The 24894-nt window shown below is 39.4% G+C and overlaps 1 protein-coding gene across 2 annotated transcripts in view; it reads left to right on the top strand.

The window, feature by feature from the left end:
- The window catches only part of cdh11 (cadherin 11, type 2, OB-cadherin (osteoblast)), a 97278-nt gene that overhangs the window by 67207 nt on the left and 5177 nt on the right, over nucleotides 1-24894 (top strand). For both annotated transcript variants that reach the window (XM_080868888.1, XM_080868887.1), the window contains 9 exons: nucleotides 2279-2398; nucleotides 3921-4088; nucleotides 9739-9926; nucleotides 18836-18949; nucleotides 19066-19205; nucleotides 19642-19778; nucleotides 21616-21737; nucleotides 21878-21995; nucleotides 24714-24894. The exon at nucleotides 24714-24894 is cut by the window's right edge and continues 71 nt beyond it. In XM_080868888.1, the coding sequence (XP_080725014.1) occupies nucleotides 2279-2398; nucleotides 3921-4088; nucleotides 9739-9926; nucleotides 18836-18949; nucleotides 19066-19205; nucleotides 19642-19778; nucleotides 21616-21737; nucleotides 21878-21995; nucleotides 24714-24894 (1288 nt within the window). The remainder of the gene's footprint in view (nucleotides 1-2278; nucleotides 2399-3920; nucleotides 4089-9738; nucleotides 9927-18835; nucleotides 18950-19065; nucleotides 19206-19641; nucleotides 19779-21615; nucleotides 21738-21877; nucleotides 21996-24713) is intronic.

Below are 24894 nucleotides of genomic sequence, written 5' to 3'. Positions count from 1 at the left end.
GTACCATATTGGCACAGGCAAGAGTTTCTACCACCCCCTTAAGAGTCTCCCTATTTAGAACTTCTGATCTTCAGCCTCTAGATACTGACCTGAAATGAACCACACTGGCAGCGGTAAAGCCTGAAACAGTGGAAGCATAAGAAATCCCTTCCCTGAATGGACTGGACTTCCAAAGAAAGAAAAGAAAGAAAAGAGTTCTGTTTAGGCTATTTTTCACCCATCCGCTACATAATCTGAAACCTGAATGCAGAAGTCTGGCAAAGAGAGATCACCAGTTGCCATGAGCCACAACCACAGAAGTGGAACAGAAATAAAAGCTGTAATTTGACTAACTAGGTCTATGTAGCCTCATCGATATCAGACTTAGAATGGATAGAAAAGCCAATTTCTTTCAAATTATCATTCTTGGTAATTTATCACGGTGTACTTATAACCACATTCAAAGCCATGCTGAATAAAATTTCATTGCAGTTTTCTGTTATGCAGAACCTGGTTAATTTTGCATGGAGCACAATGGTGGTGCTCACATGGCTGCAGCTGGAAAGGTAAATATTAAAATAGAAGATGTAGTGGAAAAAAGGCTGTAAAGAAGCCAAATGAACAATTCAATAACACGTGATTGATGTGAAGCACCCATTATTCCAGCCAAATTCATGCTGTTGCAAGAACTTAGTAACAGCCATTTTGAGCTTTTAGTCCCTGAAAGAAACAGTTTCTACATTTACTGGGGTTGCTTGGTTATGGGGAAAAACAAATGAAACAAAAAACATTTCACCTATGTAACCTTTTGCAACTTTCACTTTTTCTCGATTGACCTTGCTAACCAAAAGCTTTTACTTCTGTCCTCTGGGCTCAAGATGAACTGTGTGAGTTTGAGCTTTAGTTGGTTTTGAGGGTTTTTTTTTCCCTTTCAAGACTAGAAATAATACAAAGCTCTTAAACATATTTGAGTCCTTGTGTGGGCCCTCGTGGTTACTTCATGCAAAATAAAGGAGGTTGTAATCAGATTCATCATGGATATTGAAGCTCATGAAAGAAATTACTGATTTATCACAGGAGCAGATTACGGTTGGAGTTTGATGCCTAGGCTCTGAGTTTATCACTACCCACAAATAGAACATAGAAATTGGAGAGGGATGATTGAACATCCCCCCCGGGGCCTACAGGTGGATGCTGGGGTGGTGGAGGGGTTGAAACAGCAGGGGGTAATGAAGGAAAGTATTGGCACTGAAATGCCAGAGGGAAAGATGAAACGAGTTTGAATACAGCACCAAATTGGGAAGTTGTGCTTGGTTTGTGACAAGTGTGGTGTATTGGGTGTACGTGCAGTGCAGCTCCAGTTGCTTGACTAATCTCACAGGCTACACTCCATCGAAGAAGGACAAAAAGAGAAAAATATGTAAAAATGAAATAAAACTAAAACCAACAAAAGTAAAAGTTAGACTCAGCTCTGATTTAATAGTGTAAAAAAAAAGTTTAAAATAATATAACTTTATAGTCACAAGGTAAGAAAATTTGGACTTGGGTGGCGAAAAAAAACCAACATGTTATTTGCCTGTTTTTATTTATATTTATTTTATCAGAGCTGGTAATGATACAGGTCTGAAGCACTTTTATTACTACGTTTCTTTAGCAAGTAGCAACAGGTCTAGCGAAAAGAAACACCTTTCTGAGTCACATCGGAAAAGCAAAACTTAAATAACGCAAAGTTAATAGAATGTATTTCACACTTCTGCAAATTTAATTTACTTGGTCTATTTGCTCAGCATATCTGTGTCAGCTGAGTTAACAGGGATTTACTGGATGCAGATGCTTTGGGTGAAAACATATCTGTGAAATGTCCATTTTTTTTGTGGGGGACTAAGATAAACTGTCATGTTTCGGGCTCAACAACCATGCATTTTTCAGATTATCCAAAGAGTTTTGAAAGGTTTGCATAAATCCATGGGGTTGTTGAACTCTGTCAGAGCACGGAGGAAATGCTGTTTTATTTAAAACATGAAAATCACCAAAATTGGAGACTGGATGTTTCCACCAGACAATGATGAAATGTAGAGAAATAATAGTGGAGACCAGCCCCACAGGAGCCCCTTCAGCCGCAGTGTCTGAGAGACAGGAGAGTGTTTTTCATTCCCTTTCCCATCCAGCTGGTGCAGGCAGGTGAATCGGCGCACATTTTTGTGACAAGCTTGTTTGTCAAACCATTCCTGAACCAAATCACTAAGGTAGAGCTATCTCCTCCTGACTTTTTTGTCATGTCTGTGTTTCTGTCCTGTAGGTACGTCAGTGTTGCAGGTGACAGCTACAGATGCTGATGACCCCACCTACGGCAACAGTGCCAGACTGGTGTACAGCATACTGCAAGGACAACCCTATTTTTCTGTGGAGCCTCAGACAGGTAAGGCTGCAAACAAAAACCCTGAACTAGGCTTATAATTGTCTGCAACACAACAAAACACAATAGCTCAAAGGCCTTGATGTTACAGTGATGTAGTATGCACACAGGTCTAAGATCAACTACAAAAACAGCTTGTCATGGACGATACGACAATGCGTTTTCATTTTATTTTTCTGCACGGTGTTTTTGTATCACCTGGAGTTAGGATGTGTGTGTGTGTGTGTGTGTGTGTGTGTGGGGGGGGGGGACACAACTGCCAAATCAATAGGAATTAAGACCGCTACAAACAGTGAACAAATTTTAACAGTCGCAAAATTTTAAATTGAATATAATTAATTAGGAAAATAATCAATGCAATTGACTTTAAACTCTAATATTGTAGTGCCATCTGCCAGGCGTCTCATCAAAACTGATTGCTGCAAAAACCAAACTCAAAACTTTTTTTTTTTTTATTCTTTCACATTTCCATCTACTGCTCTTAATGTAAAAAAGCCAAGAACTCTGTGCTAGAGGGATCGTGTAACAAGACATCCTTTCCAATGAAATTGGTGAGGAAAAGAAGGCAAGCTGTAGAAAGAGGTCCCCAGCGGACATTCAGCTTTGGTCCCTGCAGAGCTGAGGCCTAATATTTGGGTTTGCATTAAAAGAGGAAATTGGATGTAAGGAAAGAGGTTAGGGCAAACACTGAGCTATGCTAGGTCAGAGAGAGTGAAGAAGAACTGAAAGTGAGAGGTTAGGGTAGAGAAGGAGAGAGAAATTGGTTTACAGAGAGATAGTTCATGGAAAGTGAGTGGTTAGGGCACAGAGAGGCAGAGAGATTTGGGCAGAGTAAATCTGGCTAATCAAACCAGTGTTGGGTATTTGACTGGCTCAAATCCATAGCTCACATTTCTAATTGGTTTGGAGATTATCAGCTTTCCATGCTGTCACAGACATACGCACACACTTTTGGCATAATATGACAACAGAAAGCCTCTCTGACACTGCAGCTAGACATGTGCAGAAAGAAAGAGAGAGATGGAAAGAGAGTAGTGGGTGATGAATTAAACAGACAAAAATCACTGGGGCTTGAAATAGATAAAAATAAGACTTCACAAATGTTCTACTAGAGTTCTTATTTATTTAAATGATGAGTGATGATGCGTTCTCTTACAAAATGAAGAATCTTGGAATAAATTCGTTGTAAATTGGTAGTTTTTACTTAGCAATGATAGTGTTTTCAAAGTGGGATTTGTTTAACATTTTCATTTATTAATTTCAACAGGTATACAATTCCTTATTGTAATTCTTAATAATTTGTAATGACATGACGTAAAATGCACATGTTGTACATGGTGTGACAAAACACGAGTACAGTAGCATATACAACACAAGAGTAGATATGCAGACATCTGCTGTTTTTTTCATCATTCAAAAATCCATAAAACCTCACCCACAAGCTTCCAGTGGTTGTGTTTTCCAGAATGGCTAAAAGAAAGCCTTATTTTAGCATTAATGTCATGTTACCACTCTGTCTGCTCAGGTATAATTCGTACTGCCTTGCCAAACATGGACCGTGAGGCCCGCCAGGAGTACGATGTCGTCATCCAGGCCAAAGACATGGGTGGTCACATGGGAGGGCTGTCAGGGACCACAGAAGTTAAAATCACCCTCACAGATGTCAACGATAACCCTCCAAAATTTCCACAGAGTGAGTAAACGCCTACGTTTTCTAGTTATCCATCGATAATATATACTGTATTGTGTAGCTGTACGTCATTTTCCTTGGGTTAGGCATTTCCATTAGAGGTGTGAAAGTGTCAGACCTTTTACCAAATGACAGCAGAGCTATTACACTATCTGAACTTCCAGTCTGCATCTTCCTAGCCTTTTCTGCACTATGCAATAATCACCAAAGGTCAGTGCAAGGGCATTCAATACACATCAAGTGCATGGTGTCATTAGTTTGCAACTTACAAAGTAGTGAGGTAACTTTAGGCAAAAAAAAAAAAGAATTATTTAAAAAGAGTCTTTATTGGGATCCTGGAGTATCCCCCAACATGTATGACTGTCTTTGGATACTAGCTAGAAGTTCCCTAGGGCATTGGTTGAATTAGATATTAGCAGCGCAATGAAAAAAGCAGATCTCTGGATTTGTGAAGAACAGTAGATTTGATGCGAGTAAGGAGACAGAGGCACAAAATTTGAATATTTTTTAAATTCTTTTTTTTTTTAACATTTTTTATGAGAAGTTTATATTTTTATCCGAATCTATTTCTCTGTATGAAAGATGATACAGAACTGCCAATGATTCTATTAACTGATAAAAATTATTTTATTTTATTTGCTCGGTGACAAAATACCGATTTGTCCTCGGTGACAAAATACACAACCAGTACAATGATAGTGAGTTCTCTAGTTCCATTTAATACTGTACAAATTCAAAAAATGCCCATCTGCTGTAAATCCATTCTATATGATTTGGAAGTTTTGGAAATGGACTTCTAAAACTCATCAACCTTACCTCGTTTGGATAATGATGATCTCCCATTCAAGTTTTGCGAAAGTCTGTACCATTTCCACCACGGTTGCCATGTCCTGTCAGGTTACCTTTTGCTTGTGCCTCTGAGTATCCTGCTGGATCCTCCAATGTGATTTAAATCTCCAGAAGTGGATGCAACATAAATATGGAGAGGAGGGGCAAGCGGTGAGCAAATATTGTGTGGTAAGTCCAAAGAACTCCTGCATTTTCAATGTGCTCTGTGCTGGCACATAATGGCACACTGACATGCACGACAGTTCAGACCATTTCCTCTGAATGTTTCCCCCAAATGCCTCAGGACAATACAGTAAAACTCTGTGTTGACAGTCTCACCCCGAGGAACCAATTATTGGTGCACAACTCTGTGAATGCTGAAAAAATGATAAGCATTCTCTGGGTCTTGTTCCACACCCAACGTGCTTCCTTCAGGCTTGGGAACTCAAGACTTTTTCACGGAATCCCTTCGGAGAGCCAGCTCTCATCAGCAGCAATGATCTTCCATAAAAATTCAGATCAGTTTGGAAACAAAAGATAATGTTTGTCATCTGTGTAAGTTTGGGGTCTACAGTGCAACAGCAGAGTGCACAGTGTTGTCCAAACGGGACCTAGAGAGTGCAATTTATATTTAAAAATGGCAGCCATGCTGGAAGTTTTCTTTGATGCCTGAGAAGAAGTTGAAAGAGAGATTGGCCAAATTTATGTCAGGTAAGGTTTTTTGAACTTTCTGATCACATCTCATGCACAGCCAAATAGCAAATATTCATAGAACGATTTAACCTCTCTGGTTCTCCTCAAAGAGAAACATCCTAAACCTCAGCAAGGATTCACACCAATGCATTTTTCTTTGCAACCACTTCCCAGCAGACCTTCATGTCCACCTTTCCATATTATATCCAACTTTGCCATTTTGTGCTATGGCTCTTTTTTCCTTCATCGTTCTGTCCTTCCCTCCTATAGCGCTGAGCAGAAGGGCTCCTGGCAGAGATTCTGCAGAAAGCCTCAGGAATGTATGGAGAGAAGAAATGGGGAGAAAACAAGAGATGATGGATCAGGATTTAGCCTGTGGAGAAGCTGAATAGGCAAGAAAAGGGAGAGACATGAACAGAAGCAGTGAGGGAGATAATGTAAAAGACAGGGAGATGCAGAGAGAGAGAAAGTCAAAACCACCACTCCAGTTCCTGTATATTATAACAAGCTGACAGCTGTGTTGCAATGCAAAGCTGAAATGTGATGCTGTAGACCACAACAAAAGGACATTTGAGGGAGTTTAGATGGAGAGTTTTATGAGCAATGAAAAACTGCTCAAAAGGCAAGACTTCATCTCCAGCACGAGAAGCATATATAGAAGTTTCCATACTGGCATATGCATGTTTCTTTAATAATGCCACATGTTCTTACATAGTGACAGATGGTGTAAAAATGAAGGGAGAGCCTAAAACCGTAAATGGCTGATTTGCTGACGCAAATTTTGTAGAAAACTCTAAACAAAAGACTAGTAACTGACCTAAAAAAAAAAATAAAAATAAAAAAAAAAGTAACCCATTTCATAATCTCCTTTAAGCCAGCATATGTGCATTACCAACCATGGAACGCTTTGCAATCCACTTTTCTTCATGAGCCAGGTGAAAAATATTCGGGAGACAGGATCAAGTCACACACATAGGCCACATTATATCTAAATAACCACATTATACTTGCCTGTGCATCACTGGCAGTTTTACATCTGCAATGCAAGACAATGTACCAAATAACAATATGTTGTGGAACTCGGTACCCTTGTCAAAAAATAAATAAATAAAAAGTAAAAGCAGGACAACCACCTGCAAGAAAATTCTCCCAGATGGTGTGAATGAGGACAGTGATTACTTATTTAGTAGTTGGGCAGAGTGAGAGAGAGGAGAGGAAGAAAAAAATGGAAAATGAGATAAGAGTCACGAAACAAAAACGGAGTCTGAGAGACAGCAAAAATAAAACAGATACAAAGATGGAATAAAAATAAAAAAGATAAAAACACACCGAAAAATAATGCATATATATGGCACAGCTAGACTCCCTCTTGTTGTCTAGCAGCTTTTCAGCTTCCATTCAAGCTGCTGTATTTTTTTCTTTTCGCTCTAAGGCTTGATATCTCTTTCTCTCAGAGACTTTCTGTCCCTGCAATTCTCTCTCTTTTCACCTCATTATCAAGCGTCATTCGTTTGCAGCCTCGAAAAATCCATCACAGCACAGACAGGAGTAGGAGCAGAAAAACAAAGGCAAATAGCAATTGATTGTTCTTTAACTCTCTCTGACTTCAGTCTTTATTAGGCTGACATGACAGAGATGGTTTTGTTAAATACTGTTAATATATGTCAGCTGCAGCGCTTCTCTCTCATTCTTGTTTGAACAGGAACAATGGAGAACAAAGCAGATAATAAAAAGGCATTTGAAGTGGTGAAAGATATTTTGGGCGATATCTATTTGCACATCATTTACCTTCAGTGACTTCTATTACAGAACTGTCTATTCTCATAAATCTTGGAAAGATTAAACTCACCTTAGAACTTTAGTTTTAGCTCTTCTCTCAGATTTAAGTAGAATAGAATGCATAACTTTTTTTAACTGCTTTTCCAATGTGGGCTAGCAGGGGGCTGAAGCCTATGTCAGCTAAGATGAGTCAAAGTGTGCAGAACACTTTAAACACGAATGCTATGAAGACTTTGAGTGAGTTTAGTCAGGAAACAGCTGCATTGCATCACACAGCAATAGTGATGTGCCCCACTCTCATCGTGTCCTATCCAAATGTGGTGGCCTGTTTAAGCTGCAGAGTTTCCCTTCTCTCCCTCTGCCATGTCAGCACCATTGCTGCCCACTATTAAACTCCTCCACAGTCCCACCAGCCACCTGTAGGCTCCAGGGGACAATATTGTGTTACCATTCCCCAATCCCAAACGCTAACTATATTCTGCTGCTCTAATAAATCAGTAATTTCAAATGCAAGTTGTTTAAATGAAATAAAGGGCCCAAACACTTATAAAAATATCAGGAGTGACAATATTTTGAGTAGAAATCTCCTCAAACGTGTGCATAGGTGGGATTACTGTTGATAGTTTAAACAAATATGCTGTTATGCAATTTGGTTAATCTTTATAAACCCAGGCTTTATGTGCTCTTTAGGCACAGACTATTTAATTGAAAACTCAGTCCACACCCACCACGATATAATTAACCACACCACAGGCATATTTATTTTTCAGACATCAAACTTTGCTTCTGAGTTTAAATTCCATATATCGCAACACATCAAAATCACAAGTCTGACTAGGAAATTACTGAGTAATAAAAGACATCATTGTTCTAAAGTCAGTCATCAGATAAAATTCCCGACCCAAGAGATTGTGGTCATTACACAAATTACATTTATTAGATGTTTCATTAGTGTTTATATTTGAACATGGCTGGTTTATGAGCTTATAGTCTGTGGGAGTAATGACAGTAGCCGAAATCTCTCTCACTCTCTCTGGTATGGGAGACTAACCTGTGCCTGACTTTTTGCAATAATGAACTCAGTGAATTCCTATTTGCTTCAACTGTCATCTTTAAATGTAAATGTACATTTCCTGTATGTGACACGCTTCATTTTAGCCTGCAGCCAGGTATGCCAAGCTGCCTGTGTGTTCTGTCATACAATGTTTAACTCATCCGCCAGAAGCCATTGATATTAAGCTACTTAGCAAAAGCAAGAATAGAATGACAGGAGAAGAGAGAGAAAAGGGGCAAAGTGGGGGGATAGGGATGAAATGAGCTTTTAGCCAAAATGGTACATAAAAAGAGGAGGAGAAGAGGACAGACAGGGATGCGAGAAATGGAACGATGAGGGAGGAGAGGTGAGGATGAATGACGAGATTTGGGAGGATGGAAAAGGGAGAAGCACAGGAGAGATAAAGAGGGCAAAGATCTTAGTAAATAGAGTCAAACAGCACAGAGGAGTTTAAAAAGCAGGGACAGAGATGAAGACGAAAGATGGAGAAGAGGGATTTGGTGAAGATCGATGGAGATGTGAGGAAAAAGTAACAGGCCTGAGGGTGGCAGGAGGGATTTAGGCTGAATGGATCAAGTCCTGTGAATCGCTCAGAAGCCACATGACAGACTGAATTTCATGATTCACAGGTTTGCCACACCTGGACGAGCAGGATAAACACGCTAACGGTGTACAGCCCATAAATGTAGAGTTTACTTTGTGTTCAATGCCCAAATCTTGGTGTAGGAAGGGGCAAAGAAGAGGCGAGGAGGAATTGAGAAAAAACAAACAAGAATAGTAAAGCGTGGAAAAGATAGAGGAAGAAAGATTTGGGAAGAGAAAATAAATAAGATAATAGCGCTGAGAGGAGAGCGGGGGGGGGGGGGGTTAGGGGGTTATGAAAAAATAAGCAGAGGCTAAAGTAAAATTAGATGAAATGGGGATGAGTGGTTCAGGTTGAACTGAGGGGAGAGATAATAAGAGCAGAAGAAAAGGGAAAAAAACCAGGGGAGCGAGTAGACATATGGTCATACTGTTCTCATTCTTGAAACCAGGTGTCTGCTTCTTCACATACCCACACACACACAAACACACACACACCTGACACTACAGGGGATATTAATATCCTTTGGGCCATATGAGACAGATGGTATAGTTCATTTTAATCCCTCACTGCCCTCCAAAACTGACCCTGCCTCAGATAGTAAACACAGTGGCAACCAGCCAAGAATTGAACAGTGTTGAATACAAAAGCAAGCTGTGACCAAAAGTCATCACTATCATCACCAAGAAGCCGACACACATATTTTTATATTCCAGGTGTGTACTCGATGTCTGTGTCAGAGGATAAAGTCGCAGGAGAGGAGGTGGGCCGTCTTAAAGCTAAAGACCCCGACCTTGGAGACAACGGGCTGGTGAATTACCGCTTAATAGATGGAGACGGAATCAACATGTTTGAACTGACCACAGACTCCGAAACCAGAGAAGCTGTGATTAAACTGAAGAAGGTAAGAAAAGAAAGAAAGAAACTTAGCAACTTAAAACTGCATTTTCTCCCTTGGATTTGGTCCATCAGATGGAAGTTACTCATTTATCTTAACTATTTTGCCATCTCTTTAGACCCCAACTAATTCTTAAAATATTTAGCCCTTTAGTTATGCTGACTGTATTTGCTGATTATGACAGTTTAGAGTGGGTTTTTAGTAGTTTTTCAAAGGAGTAACGCATTGGTCTGGACAACCAAACAATAGGGTGAAACTCAATTTGAAGCTCAGTGGATTCTCAAATGATTCCCATGGGTTTATGAGTAAGCTCATTTTACTTTATTAGATTGTGGTTTATCAAGTGATAAAATTAAAACAAAGTTGGGGCAAAGCAATAGACATGATCAGCAACAATTCTCGAGTAGGGTGTGTCATTTAAGTTATAATCAGTTGGTACTAAGAGGCAAATGTGCGAGGAAATAATTCCCCCACATCGCCATCTTACATCACCATCACCAGTCTGAGCCAGTTAATACAAGGCAGGATGCTTTCATGTTGCCTATGCCAAATTCCGTCACTACCTTGGTTATGACAAATCTTTTTTGGACTGCTTTACCCAGTCTGGCCATTCTCCTGTGACTTCTCGCATCAACAAGCATCTTAACCCAGAAACTGACGCACACTGGATATTTCGTGCTTTTTCGACTATTATCTATAAACCCCAGAGATGGTTGTGTGGGAAAATCCCAGTAGATCAGCAGTTTCTCAAGTACTCAGACCAGCCTGTCTCAGACCAGCCATGCAACATTCAAAGTCACTTAAATCACCTTTCTTCCCTCTATTGTGAAATTTAGTTTGAACTTTAGCTGGTTGTCTTGACAACCTGCTGTAGTTGCTCTCATGTAACTAGCCAGTTTGCTGTTACATGCAGCTGAAAAGGTATACCAAATAAAAAATGGCTGATGAATGTTTATTTGATGTAAGCAGTGAATTGCAATGCATCTTATCAGTATGTTCAGTTTGATACTGTCGTGCTAAAAAAAAAGGAAATTTCCTGTGAAATACATCATCTTTTGGTCCTCTAAAGCCTTTTTAATTAGACAGTAATAATGGTGCCTTCACAGGAGGGCTGCAGTTAACCAAAGAAAATAAAAAATTGACTGAACTCATTCACAGCTGTTCTAGGGGAGGAGTGGGAAAACTGGAGTCAGCATAGTTTTGACATTTTTACTGCCATCTTACCGGCTGTTGAACTATGTTATGCAAACTACTGCAGAATTTACACAAGTAAATGTACATGCGAAAAAGTTAGACTAAGCACTTTCTGTTTGGGTAGTTGGTAGTAGGTTAGCCTTTTGGTATATCCTTCCTTCAGTACAGAGATACCCATGTGTACTAATAAAGTAATCCAGATCTATCACCGGTGCTGGGTTTAGAAATGGGTGCAGATAATAAGCCCCAAAATCCCTGTCCTTGTGCTCCTCCATGATCTCCAAAAACACTTTCAACTTTTATTTTTACAGTTGGATAGTTTCTCACTTCACCCGAGTTCATCTTCAATGTCCTTCAAGATATAGGAGCAGCTTTTCTGGACATTATTTATAAACAGTTTTTTTGCATGGTTGAGTTGAGTTTTAACTTACATTTGTGGATGTAACATTAAACTGTTTGCTGACAGTGACATTCTGAAGAGTTCCTGAGCCCATGCGGTGATTTCTGTTACTGAGCAGTGCCTGTTTTTAATGCAGTGCCACCCAAGGGTCCGTAGATTATGGCCATTCATTATTGGTTTTTGACGTTATGTTTCCCTACAGAGATTTGTCTTGATTCTTTGAATCCTTTAATGATATTATATAGTTTAGATGATGAAATCCCTAAACTTGCTGCTAATGGTAGATTATTAAATGTTCATCTGGAACTATTTACCCATGCAGTCTTTTACATAGATTTTAAGCATTTTAAAGCAATGAACATTTTGGAAAATGAGAATGACATTTCTCCTTTTCAACATTATTTGTTTTATTTTCAATTAAATACAAATGTCTAAAGGATTAGAAAGTTATTTAACTCTGTTTTGCTTGCCTTTTACACTGAAAGTTATAGTTATATGACTTTCTGGTAATGAACGTTTTGTCAAAGGTCTGTTATTTGACAGTGGCTGCTTCAACAGCTAGCTCTTATGGAAACTATGCGTGCGTCATTGCACACTTTTCAATTTGCCAGCAGAGAAATGTAGTTGAGGCAGCACTTTTTCTATAGAAAAAGCAGTTTAATGTTAACCTCAGCCAAGCCAGACTTAAACCACTGTCCATATTTGTGTGTTGAAGTACTGCATTAGGAAATAAGTGAAGCCAAGTAAAGAGAAAAAAAGAAATAAAAATATCAAGCAAAGGGTTGAAGCAGCTCAGAAATGTTGTTCTATTCCCTTCTCTGAACCTTCACAGTTTCATATTGTTTGATATGACCACCAAAGTCCATGGTTGTGTCTGTGAGAGTGCATTAACTTTCATGCTTCCCTAGGCCACAGAGCTCATCTTCTGCACTGTTACTGTAACCCACACATGCACACACACACACACTACAACTGTGGCTTTCAGTGATCCAGCTCAGCACACACAATTACTTTTTCTCAGTCTCTGTCTTTCTAATGCCTGCACACAACCAGTCCCTTATTCTCTCAACTGTACCCCGTCGATCCGGCCATCAGAAATGCACACAATGCTCTGTCAGACACGCAGAATTTCACTCATTTCTTCTTTTTCTCTCTCTCTTTGACGAACAACACACACACACACACACACACACACACACACACACACACACACACACACAGAAGCATTGTTGTATATGTAGCTTCAGGTCAGGATTATGAGCTGAATCTTCCACTGAGCTGTACTAGTCTGCTTCTCCCTTCTAGGACATCCGACCTCTGAATCTCTCAGTTAAAAAAAAGAAAAAGCCTTTATGGTCATATTGTTAATGTGTCAGGAAAAATAGTAATGAAATGTACACTCAAATCTCTCTTTGTTCAGAATGGGACAGAAAGACTTTTCTTCCTAAATTCCAAACCAAGTCCAAGTTTAGTAAAAGACTTGATATTGAAATATGTAATTATATGCTTGGATGATTTACGATGCCATTTGTGGTAAGTTGCATTCCCTATCCAGACAGCAATGACGTTACTTAAAAGAACAGCCACCCTTAACCCACAGTTCGCTTTTACTGATGCTGTGGGAAAATCTCTGTGTGAATAAATCGATACAAGTCAGTTTCATGTTTTTTTTTTCCTCCCTCACAATCGTCTGCATGAGTGAATCCTTTCCAAGTCAGAACTCTAGGATGGCATTAAGACTGCCAGGGTTAGGAGTACTCTTCCCACTGGTGTCACTAAGACTAAGCATAGAAATGAGCAGAGGTGTGGACTCGAGTCACATGACTTGGACTCGAGTCAGACTCGAGTCATTAATTTTATGACTTTAGACTTGACTTGAAAAAATGTTCTAAGACTTGTGACTTGACTTGAACTTTTACACCAATGACTTGGGACTTGAATTGGACTTGAACCGGTTTACTTGAAAAGACTTGATATTTTACCCCAAATATAAAATTTAACATGCATATTATATAGAGATTGAAAATGTGACGTCATTCACGGGTAGAACCGCAAAGGATTCTGGGAACTCGTGGCAAGCGGTACTAGCGCACGCAGGCTTTCAATTGAAATCAGTTACACAGCGATAAAAAGAAACACAAAAATGTCAAGAAGCTGTTGTATTATTAACTGCAATAGCCGGTCGCATGACAGCCACGGGAAGCCGACGGGTAAAGAGATCGGTTGTTATCGGATTATGTCGTTGAAGAGAAATTGTTCGAGCCATGTTTCCGAAGTAACAAAGATGCGACGGATGGCCTGGATTGCAGCCATTCAAAGACCAAATATAACGTCCCAGAACACTCCAGCTCACAGGTTAGTCTGCTCCAAGCATTTACACGAAGGTCAGTCTGCTGTTGTAGTTAATACGTCATTTTCATAACATAATTAGTGATATAGGTTACAAGCAAGTCTGGCGCTGAACAGAAATGGTCGCGCTATGCTCCTTTGTTTATTGTGCATAAATAGTGAATTGTCCTGACACAATATTGCGTTTCGCTTCTGTTATTATGGTACATTGACAAAAACATATACTTTTATTCACAGGATAAAACAGGTTTTTTGTATCACTAATTGCCCAGTACGATTACAGCATACAATATTATTGTCACTGCTACATTTCTGTGATGGGTACCAGAAATTATTTCCACTACTAATTAATTACCGTTGAGCTCAAAGGTCCTATTAATAAACGGTTAAGGAATGTGTATTTATGACGACGATTTGTGAGAGTGGTAAACTTATGATACGTACGATGGTCTTTACTTTCTACACGGTGCATTTCAAGGTCCTGTACCCATCCGTCGGTAAACTGTACCTGGGCTTGTTGCAGTGACCTGAAGTTACTAAACTTCATGAGTGTGTGCACTCACTCCAAGAGCCGTATGATTATAAATATGCATATAAATATGCTACGATGAGATAGCTGACTTCATCTAACTAGCAAATGTTGTCCAGGCTACGTTGGTGATACAGTTTTTTTTAATATGTATGATATTTTTGTCATGCGATTTTAAAGCTGGTCCTACAACCGCATCCAAGAATGACATGCAGCGTATCTCAGAACTGTCGGTGAAAATTATTCTTGGAGCTAAGTTTAATTGAGCTGCATTTTAAAGAGGTGCAATTTCACAATTTGTGTATATTTTCTAAGTTCACTATTTTGTCATGTGTTGAGAAAAACACAGATTTAAAAATTACATGGTCTAATATTTACATTTAGCATATAACTGCAACATTATTTTTTCGTTTTTTTTTTTTTTTTAAAGACTCGAAAGGACTTGAAATTCAAAGTTTCAGACTTGTGACTTGACTCGGACTTTTACACCAGTGACTTGAGACTCGACTCTGACTTGCCTGACATTACTTGAGACTTGACTTGAGACTTGAGGATAAAGACTTGAGACTTACTTGAGACTTGCAAAACAATGACTTGGTCCCACCTCTGGAAATGAGTGAGTGATAATTCTGCTCTCCTCTCTTGATAGCTACCATTCGTGTTCCCTGAAGCAAAGCAGTTAACTCACAATTTAGGCATAACCTAATAGTATACAAGTATGGTTATGACTGAAAGCTCTCAGGAGAGCATTATTAGATTTGAAGAGAATCTGAAATACAGACTGGAACAGTCAAAATACTGACACTTTTATCCATGATTCCCCCAAAGAAGTTGTTAGAAACCCCTGGCTGAGCGGACAGATTAGGAAAAAAGCAAGGGATTCCAATCAAAGAAATGAGATCAACTGATTACACTAAAGTGGTGCACTATGTTTGCGTGGGTGCAGTTGTGTGTGGACATGTGTTTGGCTTTATCCAACAGCAAGCGCAAAGAACCCTCTCTGCTTGTGAAATGCTAAAAGCGATGGTAAACATCTTACTCAACACAGCTGAAAGTATAGACAAGTGACCTCATTGTAACAGCAGTGTTAGACACATATGCAGATGTGCATACATGTGTGCAAGAACAGAAAAAGACACAGACATTCCGAATTTAATCTTTGTGACACAAAAATTAGACTCATTTAAATACATGAACTTGTTTAAACAATGACTGAATTTAAATAAGTTGAAACATTTGAAGGCTTTGCTCATATTTCCATCCATCACTTATCCAAAATAGGTCTACAGTACCTGCGTGCTAGGCACAATGTCTTTCTACCCAGCAACACTTTTTAGTTACTCCAATGAGATAAGATATATAATCTCTGCTCTGTCATTGCATTTGACAGACAGATCCTCCCTTTGCTCATCATGCCGAAACACCAGGATAGCAAACAACAAAAATGCTCAGCTTGAGAGTTCACAATGGGACTTCGCTAACCAGTGGGTGATGTCATGGTGACCGTCTTTTATCTACAATCTGTGGTTAAAATGTCCAAGTAAACTAAAAGCAGATTTTAAAGCCTGGTGCTAAAATAATGTTGGCCTCCATGGATACTTTTCCCCTTTATAACAACCGCACAGACACATATGGTTTTAACTGTGAAACTTTGATTGACAGGTGTGAAGACATAGGTAGCTATCATCAATGGCTGTCAAGGTCTTGTCAATGCTAATGCCAGTAACTGCCGTATTTGTATAATTTGTGGAATTATCCCACGAATAACAAGGTGCAGACCATGTAACCAGTTTATGTTTATGTTTTGGTGAGTGAAAGTCTTGTACTTTATTTTGTTACTTAGCACGAATTAGTGGTTGCATGTGTCTGTGAGTTCGACCCACACAGTTTATGAAGCTAGCTTAGCACCCAACCCTGTGATCAAAATTTGGTCACTTCTGGTTCCAACAGCCAATGCAATGGCAGCCAGACTGCTAATGTTGAGACTTTAACATTAGCAGTCTGGAGTCACTGTAGCTGTGCCAGTCTCTTATATACAGTTTATGGCCTTGAGCTAATCACAGTTCCATGCCCATTTAAATGCTGTTTGTGTGCAAGGCCACTGACTGACATGAGCATCCTTTGTCACAGTTCCCTGTGTCTCTTGGAATAACAGCTTAATAGCCTGATGGTGATTTAAACTGAGCATTAGGACAAATGAGAGGTGCTCTCACCTTGCTAGCCTCACTTACACTCCTCTCAATCTGATGATGGCATCTCAGCTCAGGGTTTGTGTAGTAATTTTGTGTACGTGCACGTGCACATTTGAGATTATTGGGTCTTGATGCCTCTCGGGGGAAATCAATGCCTTTTGCCCCCCGAAGGCAGTGCCACGCAAAATTAAAGGCACTCATTTGCACACACAAGAGCACGCATGCAGACTCACACGTCAAGAGTAGCCTTCGCTAATCTCTATTCTCTCACTTTCTTCACAGACACACACACACACACACACACAGGGATGAGCTTTAATCAGCTATTCTCTTTCAACTGTGTCCTGACGAAACCAGTCCACAGAATATTAAGAAGCTGTGTGTTTGCTTGTGTTTTCAAGAAGGCAATAGGAAGGGGGGACAGTATAGTGAAAATTATTATTATTATTATCATCTCACACTGATTACAAAAGTAGGGAGAGAATGAAAATACTGGATGTGGGGTAAAAAAAAGAGAGTGCACAAACGAGACTGTGAGAGTGTGACGCAAAAGGGAAAATGAAAGAACTGGGTCACATCTATTCTACTACTATTGTACCTATCATCACACTAAACACCTTCACTGACAACAGCAGTGGAATAGTACTGCAACTGAATGAGTGTGGAAGAATCCACTGAGAGAAGGTATTATCTACCTGCCTTCATGTTGGATCACAGACCGCACTTTGGATTTTATCCCTTCAGTGCGATATTAGATTCGGCAATGTACCCGTGATAAGTTGGACTGCCTGCCTTCAACACACAGCAAAGGATAATCATTTCGATCAGCAGCTTAAATCCGTAATATTTACTTTCGGTAGACTTGTTTAGCATCCAGTTTGTCAACCTCATAAATCTCTAGTAGCTTCTCTCTGCTTTTAACGGTTCACACTGTGCTTATGAGCCCTCTCTCCCACTGGGATTTCATTAAGTGTTGGTAGCCTGAAAATGAAAAGATCAAGCTTGCTCCTGGGACTTTGCCAGTTTAACGTCCCCATACCAGCTGGAAAAATAGTAGCGAGGGAAAGTGGTTATTATCTGGGTTTATAATATAGCAATGATACCCAGAAGAGTGTTACTACTATGATTATGGCTACGACGGGGCTGCAGATGAAGTCACAGCCAAGTGCTGTTGGCAACACACGAATCCTCGTAATAATAGCAGCGAAAACCTCTTGGGTATCACAGCTTTTATACAATGCTTGCCAACACATTTGTTGACTCCAAAGTTTCCCCTGCAGTAGCATATAGCCTGTACATCAGAAAAGGAGTCAGTAGGATGGAGAGGAAAATTCATTAGATGCATACCATGAGGCTGACTGTTTGGATGAGGGTCATGGCTTTATAATTGATGTGCTAATTATTTAATGACTGAATGGAAATGTGATGAGAGGAAAATGTACGCTTTTGACATTGAGCATAATACCTCAAAGCACACACTCAAATCAATTCAAAATCGAAGCTATTAAAAGTGAGTGGGTTTTCTACCAATACTCAGTAAGTGAGCTGAAGCTGAGTTCAATAAGAGCGTATTAAATCTAAGGGTTTTACATCGGCTTGCCAGTGGTATTGTAAATCAATGACAGTGACTTTAAATGGTAAAGTAAGGCTTAATTTACCTCTCTCTATCTGAAGGATGGATATTTAGATGATATTATTATAAATAAAATAATCTAACTGTCACCTGCCTGCTGTTCTTTTGGTCTTAGATTGAAGCTTCATCTCCTGCTTTCCATTCCCTTTATCATGTGGTGTCCCAAAATCCCAAACCTAATCCCAGCTCATTAAAGGCAGACAGGTATTGTTTTCATCTGGCGATAAAAAAAAAAAAAAAAAAAAAAGCCAGGAAAGAAACAACCCAATGATTCATTCTGGTCCCAAAATAATCATATCATATGCTATATCATGGATAAAAAACCATCTGGAAATTAAAGTTGGTATTTGGATTACTTTTACTTTTGTTGGTCCGTGATAGTTGTAGTACTGCAACTAACGTGTCTGCTGTTATTCGTGCAGCAACAGCTCCCCCTATCACAAGGCCTTAAAAGTGCACAGTGCGCACATACGCTTCACAAAGCAAATGATGTAATGTGTGTTTTCCTGCAGATAAAACTAATTAAAAGACAACAAAAGAAAAGAAGGTTTCAAGTGTTTACAGTTAAAAACAGGAGGGGGCTGTTTTAATAGCTTCTATTTCCTTTCCTTTTCTCAGATGGTGGACTTTGAGACAAAAAGGTCATACACTCTGAAGGTGGAAGGATCCAACCCTCACATTGACCCCCAGTTCCTTGCCTGGGGCCCTTACAAAGATGAAGCCACAATAAAGGTACAGATAAAAACAACAAATATATGACACGAGTTTGAGACTTAAAAAAAAAAAAAAGACAAATATCAGAGAAACTCCCTTACAGGTTGTTGCTTATTGTGTGTTTATGCTCGTAGATATCAGTGGAGGATGCAGATGAGCCTCCTGTCTTTATAGCTTCAAGTTACACTTTTGAGGTCGAGGAGAATGCCCCTCCAGGCACTCCGGTGGGGCGAGTTCATGCTAAGGACACTGATGTTGCCAACAATCCTGTCAGGTAACAGAGATGTTCACGCTATAAAAACACACAAACACGTTAATTAAGACAGGCTTGTGGCAGTGAAAGAAACTGCCTTTTCACTGTGGAACATCACAAAAATAAAACAAAAACTTTCAGCCTTCATTCAGCCACACTGAGCAAACAATATGACTCACATCAGCCTAACATCATATGATGTTAGGCTGTAGAATATTTTATTTAATATTATCTATTAAAGATGTTTTCAACAGAGCAAGGATGCAAAATAAGACAAAGGCATAACAAGACTCATTTTGTAAAAATGGATTTAGACTATTAGACTCTCAAAATAGTACAAAACGAAAACACTGCATGCTATATGTATTTCGTATTGTAGTATATATGTATTTTGTTTTTAATCTATTAGTTCGTATGTGTAATGCCGATAACTCATGAGTCCTAACTTTCTGTATAGGTACATGATCCCTCGGTACACAGATGTAGAGCAGTTCTTCAGTATAAACGCAGAAGATGGCATGATAACCACAACAAAACCACTGGACAGAGAAACACAGCCCTGGCATAATATATCTGTGTCAGCTACAGAGATTGGTATGTATGCACTCTGAAATACAAGACAACTGGGACTGATTCTGATGTGTGGTAAATGAGTCCCTATAGATCTGTTAAATATGGCCTACACAGACACACTTCTATTTATCATTATATGCATAGCAAAAGTTAATATATATACAGTTTGGACTCATAGACCCTTATGATACAATTGAATGTGAAGTGAAACAACACCTAAGTGCAAATTTTATTTTATTTTCAGCCATTCTGGGAGTTAATGAGCTTCTCCCTGTGTTTGAACTTAGCCTTTGTGTCATTTCTGTTACTGAAACCACACACGCTGATGTAGTATGAGAAGAAAAAGTCAAACAAGAACAAACAGATGGAAAATTCCCAGATAGCCACCAGGCTGTACATTTGCTGGCATCCGAAGCCCGGGCTGTCGTCCTGTGGTGCTGGATACACTCCATGACATCTTATGTACAGACTTTAAGTGGATTCAAGCTGCGGGCTGTAATTTTTTTCTCCTCTTGGTGGGACTAAAGTTAACCCTTTTGCTATGTTTGTCAGCAGCAAAAAGCCTAAATCTTGATGAACTAATTACATGTCTGGAATCAGAGGGGGTGAACTGACTTCACGCTTTACAGCTGAGACTTAGTGGTATCATTCTGATAAGTGTACCCATCTATAACTCAGTGGAATGTGTCTAATGTTAGTGTATGCAACTAGCCAGAAATGAAAACTAAGATCTGCTACACTGAGCTGGCTTTTGATAAATGTTAATTGTATAAGGGGGCAAAGAACAAGTAGAGAAAAAAGGCAACAACAAGACTTTAACTATTATTATTATACCTAAACTGTTTTCCTTAATTTTAATTGTTTTTTTTAAATGAGCTTATTTTTTAGTTTACTTTACATGAAAATTAGAATTTTGGTGAAAACTCCACAGAAATGAAAAGAGAAGTAAATACAGTTAAAGCACCGCTATAACTTTTAATTATGAGCTCCACCCTAACAGTCTACTGTAGTGCATACGTGGGGAAGAAACAGGGGAGATGCCAGTCAACCCACAGGCCCTCTGGAGCTTTCCCTCCCTGGCTTTATCCCCAACAACCCTCCCTCAAGCCACAGAGGCCCCACCCTGGTATTCTGTGGTTGGGGCTCAAACTAGCAGAGTGCTGCGTGGTTTCCCTGTGGTGTGCTAGACGCCAGACGGACAGATGGAAACGGACTTGCCGCCCACAATGCTAGGACCATTGCAGGCTATGCTAACCACATACAGACCCTGGGAAGCTAAATAAATGCCTAGTAATGACAGGGTAGTGGAAAATCACACTGACTAAAATTGCAAATATGCAAGGCAGTACAGCACTGAAATGGATGGGTTTTCTTTTTTAAAGATGAAAAGCAAGAAAAGTGCACTCCATCTTTCTGAGTTAATATTCTGGATGTTGTATTTTTTGTGTCTATTTTGGCTGTTTAGACATCATTCTGTCTGCATCACATTTTTTTTTCTTCATTTAATCTTCAGCAGGCATAACTTGACATTTCTGGGAGCTGCAACTAAATGAGTGCCATTCTGTTTGAGTGTATTTTTTTTGATGTCTCAGAAACTCGTCTATAATTTTTGCAAATCAAAATAATAAATAGCTGGCTGAGTGGCTGACTGATTGACAGGCAATTTAGATGAAAAATATTCACAGTCTTTCCATTCACTCGATGCCAAATGCGGATTACAATACAGACACACAGACAATCACAAATAATTCACATAAAAATGACATTGTGGCTTTAATAACTTTAACACTGCTTTGAATTTTTATATGGAGCAAAATACTGATGATTTTGCACTGCACTGTGTGTACTATACATGCAGGGGGCCATCACCAAGACACCAAAGTGCGGGTTAACATCAAAGTGAAAGATGTTAATGACAACCCTCCAGAGTTCGCGACCAACAATGAGGTCCTCATGTGTGAAACTGTCGCACCGGGAAAGGTGAGGCTTTCTGTGTGAGATGATAAATTTTTTTTTAAATGCACGTGTTTGGTGGGATGATGGTGAAGCTAAATGTATCCAGAAACAGTATTTACATTCATTTGTTTCCTTCCAATTGCATTTTAATTTGTTTGTATTAGGTCATCGAAACATTGAGCGCAGTGGACAAGGATGAGATGGCTTACAGGCAACACTTCACATTCAACCTTGCTCCAGAAGTTGCTCATAACCATAACTTTTCCCTCAAAGACAACAGAGGTAGATGACCTTTAAAATATTTTCTCCATCTCTTCCAATTCTTCGCTCCCCCCCCCCCGCTTTTTGATTGTTTCCCCTTCCTCTTTCCATTCTTTTCTTTAGCCAGTCTAACCGTTTCTTCATCTGCTGTCTCCTTCTCGCTCTCTCTCCCCCTTTCACTCAGATTAGATCAAAGCATAACCAGATGGAGGCTTACAGTACCTTGTAGAAATCAGCAGGTGCTCTGAATTTCACACGCACATGAATGCACACATGTCCTGCGGGCTGTATTAATTGCAGTGGGGTCTCTGTCCGTCTGTACATACATCTTCGGGGGCCAGCTGATTGAATTAAGTTTTGTTAGTTCTGGGAGCAAGATGAAAAAAAAGGAAAAGAGAACGAGGTAATCCGGAGAACACTACTATAGATTTAAGCCACATGATACTGAAAAAAAGGTTGTTTCAATAAACTGCAATATGGAAAATACAGGTATTTTAGGTGGATGAGTAAAATTACATTTTAAGAATAAATCACTCCAAAATAATTGGATAGACTATAGTACATATGTAAAGACCTTTATTTAATCCCATAACAACCTTTATTACATTAAACACTGGAGAAGTTCAAGTGTTTCTTCAGTTCAATTCAATTCATAAAGCACCAAATCACAACAGCAGCCACTGGAGGTGCTTTATAGAAGTAAGGTAAGGTAGGAGACCCTAGAATAATACAGAAAACTCCAACCATCACATGGCCCCCTGTGAGCAAGCACTTGAAGACAATGGGAAGGAAAAACGTATTTTTAACAGGAAGAACAACAGGCAGAACCAGGCTCAGAGAGGAGCAGCCATCTGCTTTGACATGTTGAGGGTCATGGAAGGAAGACAGGTCAAAAAGAAAAACACGCTGTGAAAGAGACTGATAATAACTATTAATTTAATGCAGAGTGGTGTATAAACACATATTTATGAAAAGGGTGAGTGGACAAGAAACACTGAGTGCAACCAAGAGAGAATTCAGGGTCACCTGATCCAGCCTTAACTATATACTTTATCAAAAAGAAAAGTTTTAACACTAATCTTGAAAGTAGAGTCTCCCAAATCCAGACTGCAAGCTGATTCCACAGAAGTGGAACCTGAAATATCAAGGCTCTGCCTTCCATTCTACTTTGAAATATCTCAGGAACCACAAGTAAACCAGAAGTTTATTTTTCATTTGAGGTATCCGTCTCATTTCCTCAGGAAAGGGGCTGTTTCTTCCATCAGCACTGCTCTATGTAGTAGTACATAGAATTCCACTGTAATGTGTAGCCTTTAATCAGCCTCCTCACTGAATAGAGTAGGGGTGGGATGCACAAACGGACCCACTCTGAATGGCTGTGGGAAAGCAGAAAGAGTGGAGAAGAGAGAGGACAGGCGAAATGCACCCCGTGCATTTCTTGCATTCTCAAACTAACCGAGCCCGAGTCCAATCTAAACTCACCTCACAGACCCATACATTTCTATCATTGAAGAACACTGCAAAAGGGTGACCTTTTCAGTACCACACGGTAACAGAAACGCAGACAGACAGAAAAGAGTCCAGAGCCTCTCAGAGGACTGAGAAGCACGCACCTGCACACTGCATCACACATACAACTTTCAGACAGTGGCTGTGTTGGCAGGAGGCAACAAATGACATCAGTAACAGAAAGATGTTTCTATCGGGGAGTGGGGTTTGGAGTAACTTTCATAGCTTTTGGCTAGAAGTTATGAACCTTTTTTTTAATCTTCCTTTTCTTTTTCCTGTAATGTACTGGAAGTGACATGTAACATGTTTTTTTGCATGACTCAAAGATTTTATATTGTAAATCTACAGTAAAGCTTACAGTGAGTCACCATTTGACTTCTTTGTAAACTCTCTGGAAATGTTAAGAGATTTCACGGAAGTATAATTCTTAGATTGTCGTTACACCTGATCACACGTAAAGAACAACTGGGAAGCATGAAAAGAGAAAAAAAATGATGAATTTAGGAACAATCTGCATAACCTGTAGGTTTTTAGGAAACACAAAGCAAGATGGAAAAATAAAGGTGGATTATTAAAAATGACATGCAGTGATAAAAAAAAAATAGAACAGAGCTTGAAAAAAATTGCTGTCTGTCCTAAATTTTGTAGGTTTTAGGGTTAAATTCATACTAAATTTAACCTCCAAGAGGAGATCTGTCTGCATTTTATACCTTATTATTATACATCAGTAGTTTGTACATTTTTAACCTGTATGGCTTTGTTATGTATTTTAATATACAAGTTAGACACTGTTTTTCCTGCGATATAGCCTCTGAAATGCCTCATATTGTGTAATCCTCTGTTGGTAATAAAATATAAATGCGAAAGAATGGCATGGGAGGGATGGAAAAAAGGCAGACAAAAGAGGGTACAAAGGCAGAGCCAGCAAGTTGGTGTCGTAACAGCAATAACTGGTCTTTGATTACTTTTGAACTGATGAATGGACCCACTATTAAATATAAATCTAATGTCATCAAAGTCACACCTCATTGGCTGCTGTGTTAGGGCAGCAATAGTTGTGTGTGTGGACAATGCTAAAGAAGAAAAATGTGTGCAAAGGTGGATTATGTGAGTTTTTGCACATAAAAGCCAAAACATTCAGCAGCATGTGTTTTTTATAGTCCTTTGGAAGTTGAACAACCTTCCATCATTTCATCACATTCACCACCTTATTTCTCTCTCCATCTACAGACAGCACAGCCAGTATTTATGTGCTCCGTAAAGGATTCAGTCGTCTCACCCAGGATGTTTACTACCTTCCCATCGAGATAAACGACAACGGTATTCCCGCTATGAGCAGCACCAACACCCTGACCATCAGAGTCTGCTCCTGTGACAGCAAAGACACAATTCTGTCTTGTAATGTGGAGCC

This window comes from Rhamphochromis sp. 'chilingali' (assembly GCF_963969265.1).
Source record: "Rhamphochromis sp. 'chilingali' genome assembly, chromosome: 20".
Taxonomy (NCBI): domain Eukaryota; kingdom Metazoa; phylum Chordata; class Actinopteri; order Cichliformes; family Cichlidae; genus Rhamphochromis; species Rhamphochromis sp. 'chilingali'.
The sequence above is the reverse complement of the archived record's forward strand: the minus strand, read 5'-3'. Positions and strand labels throughout refer to the sequence as shown.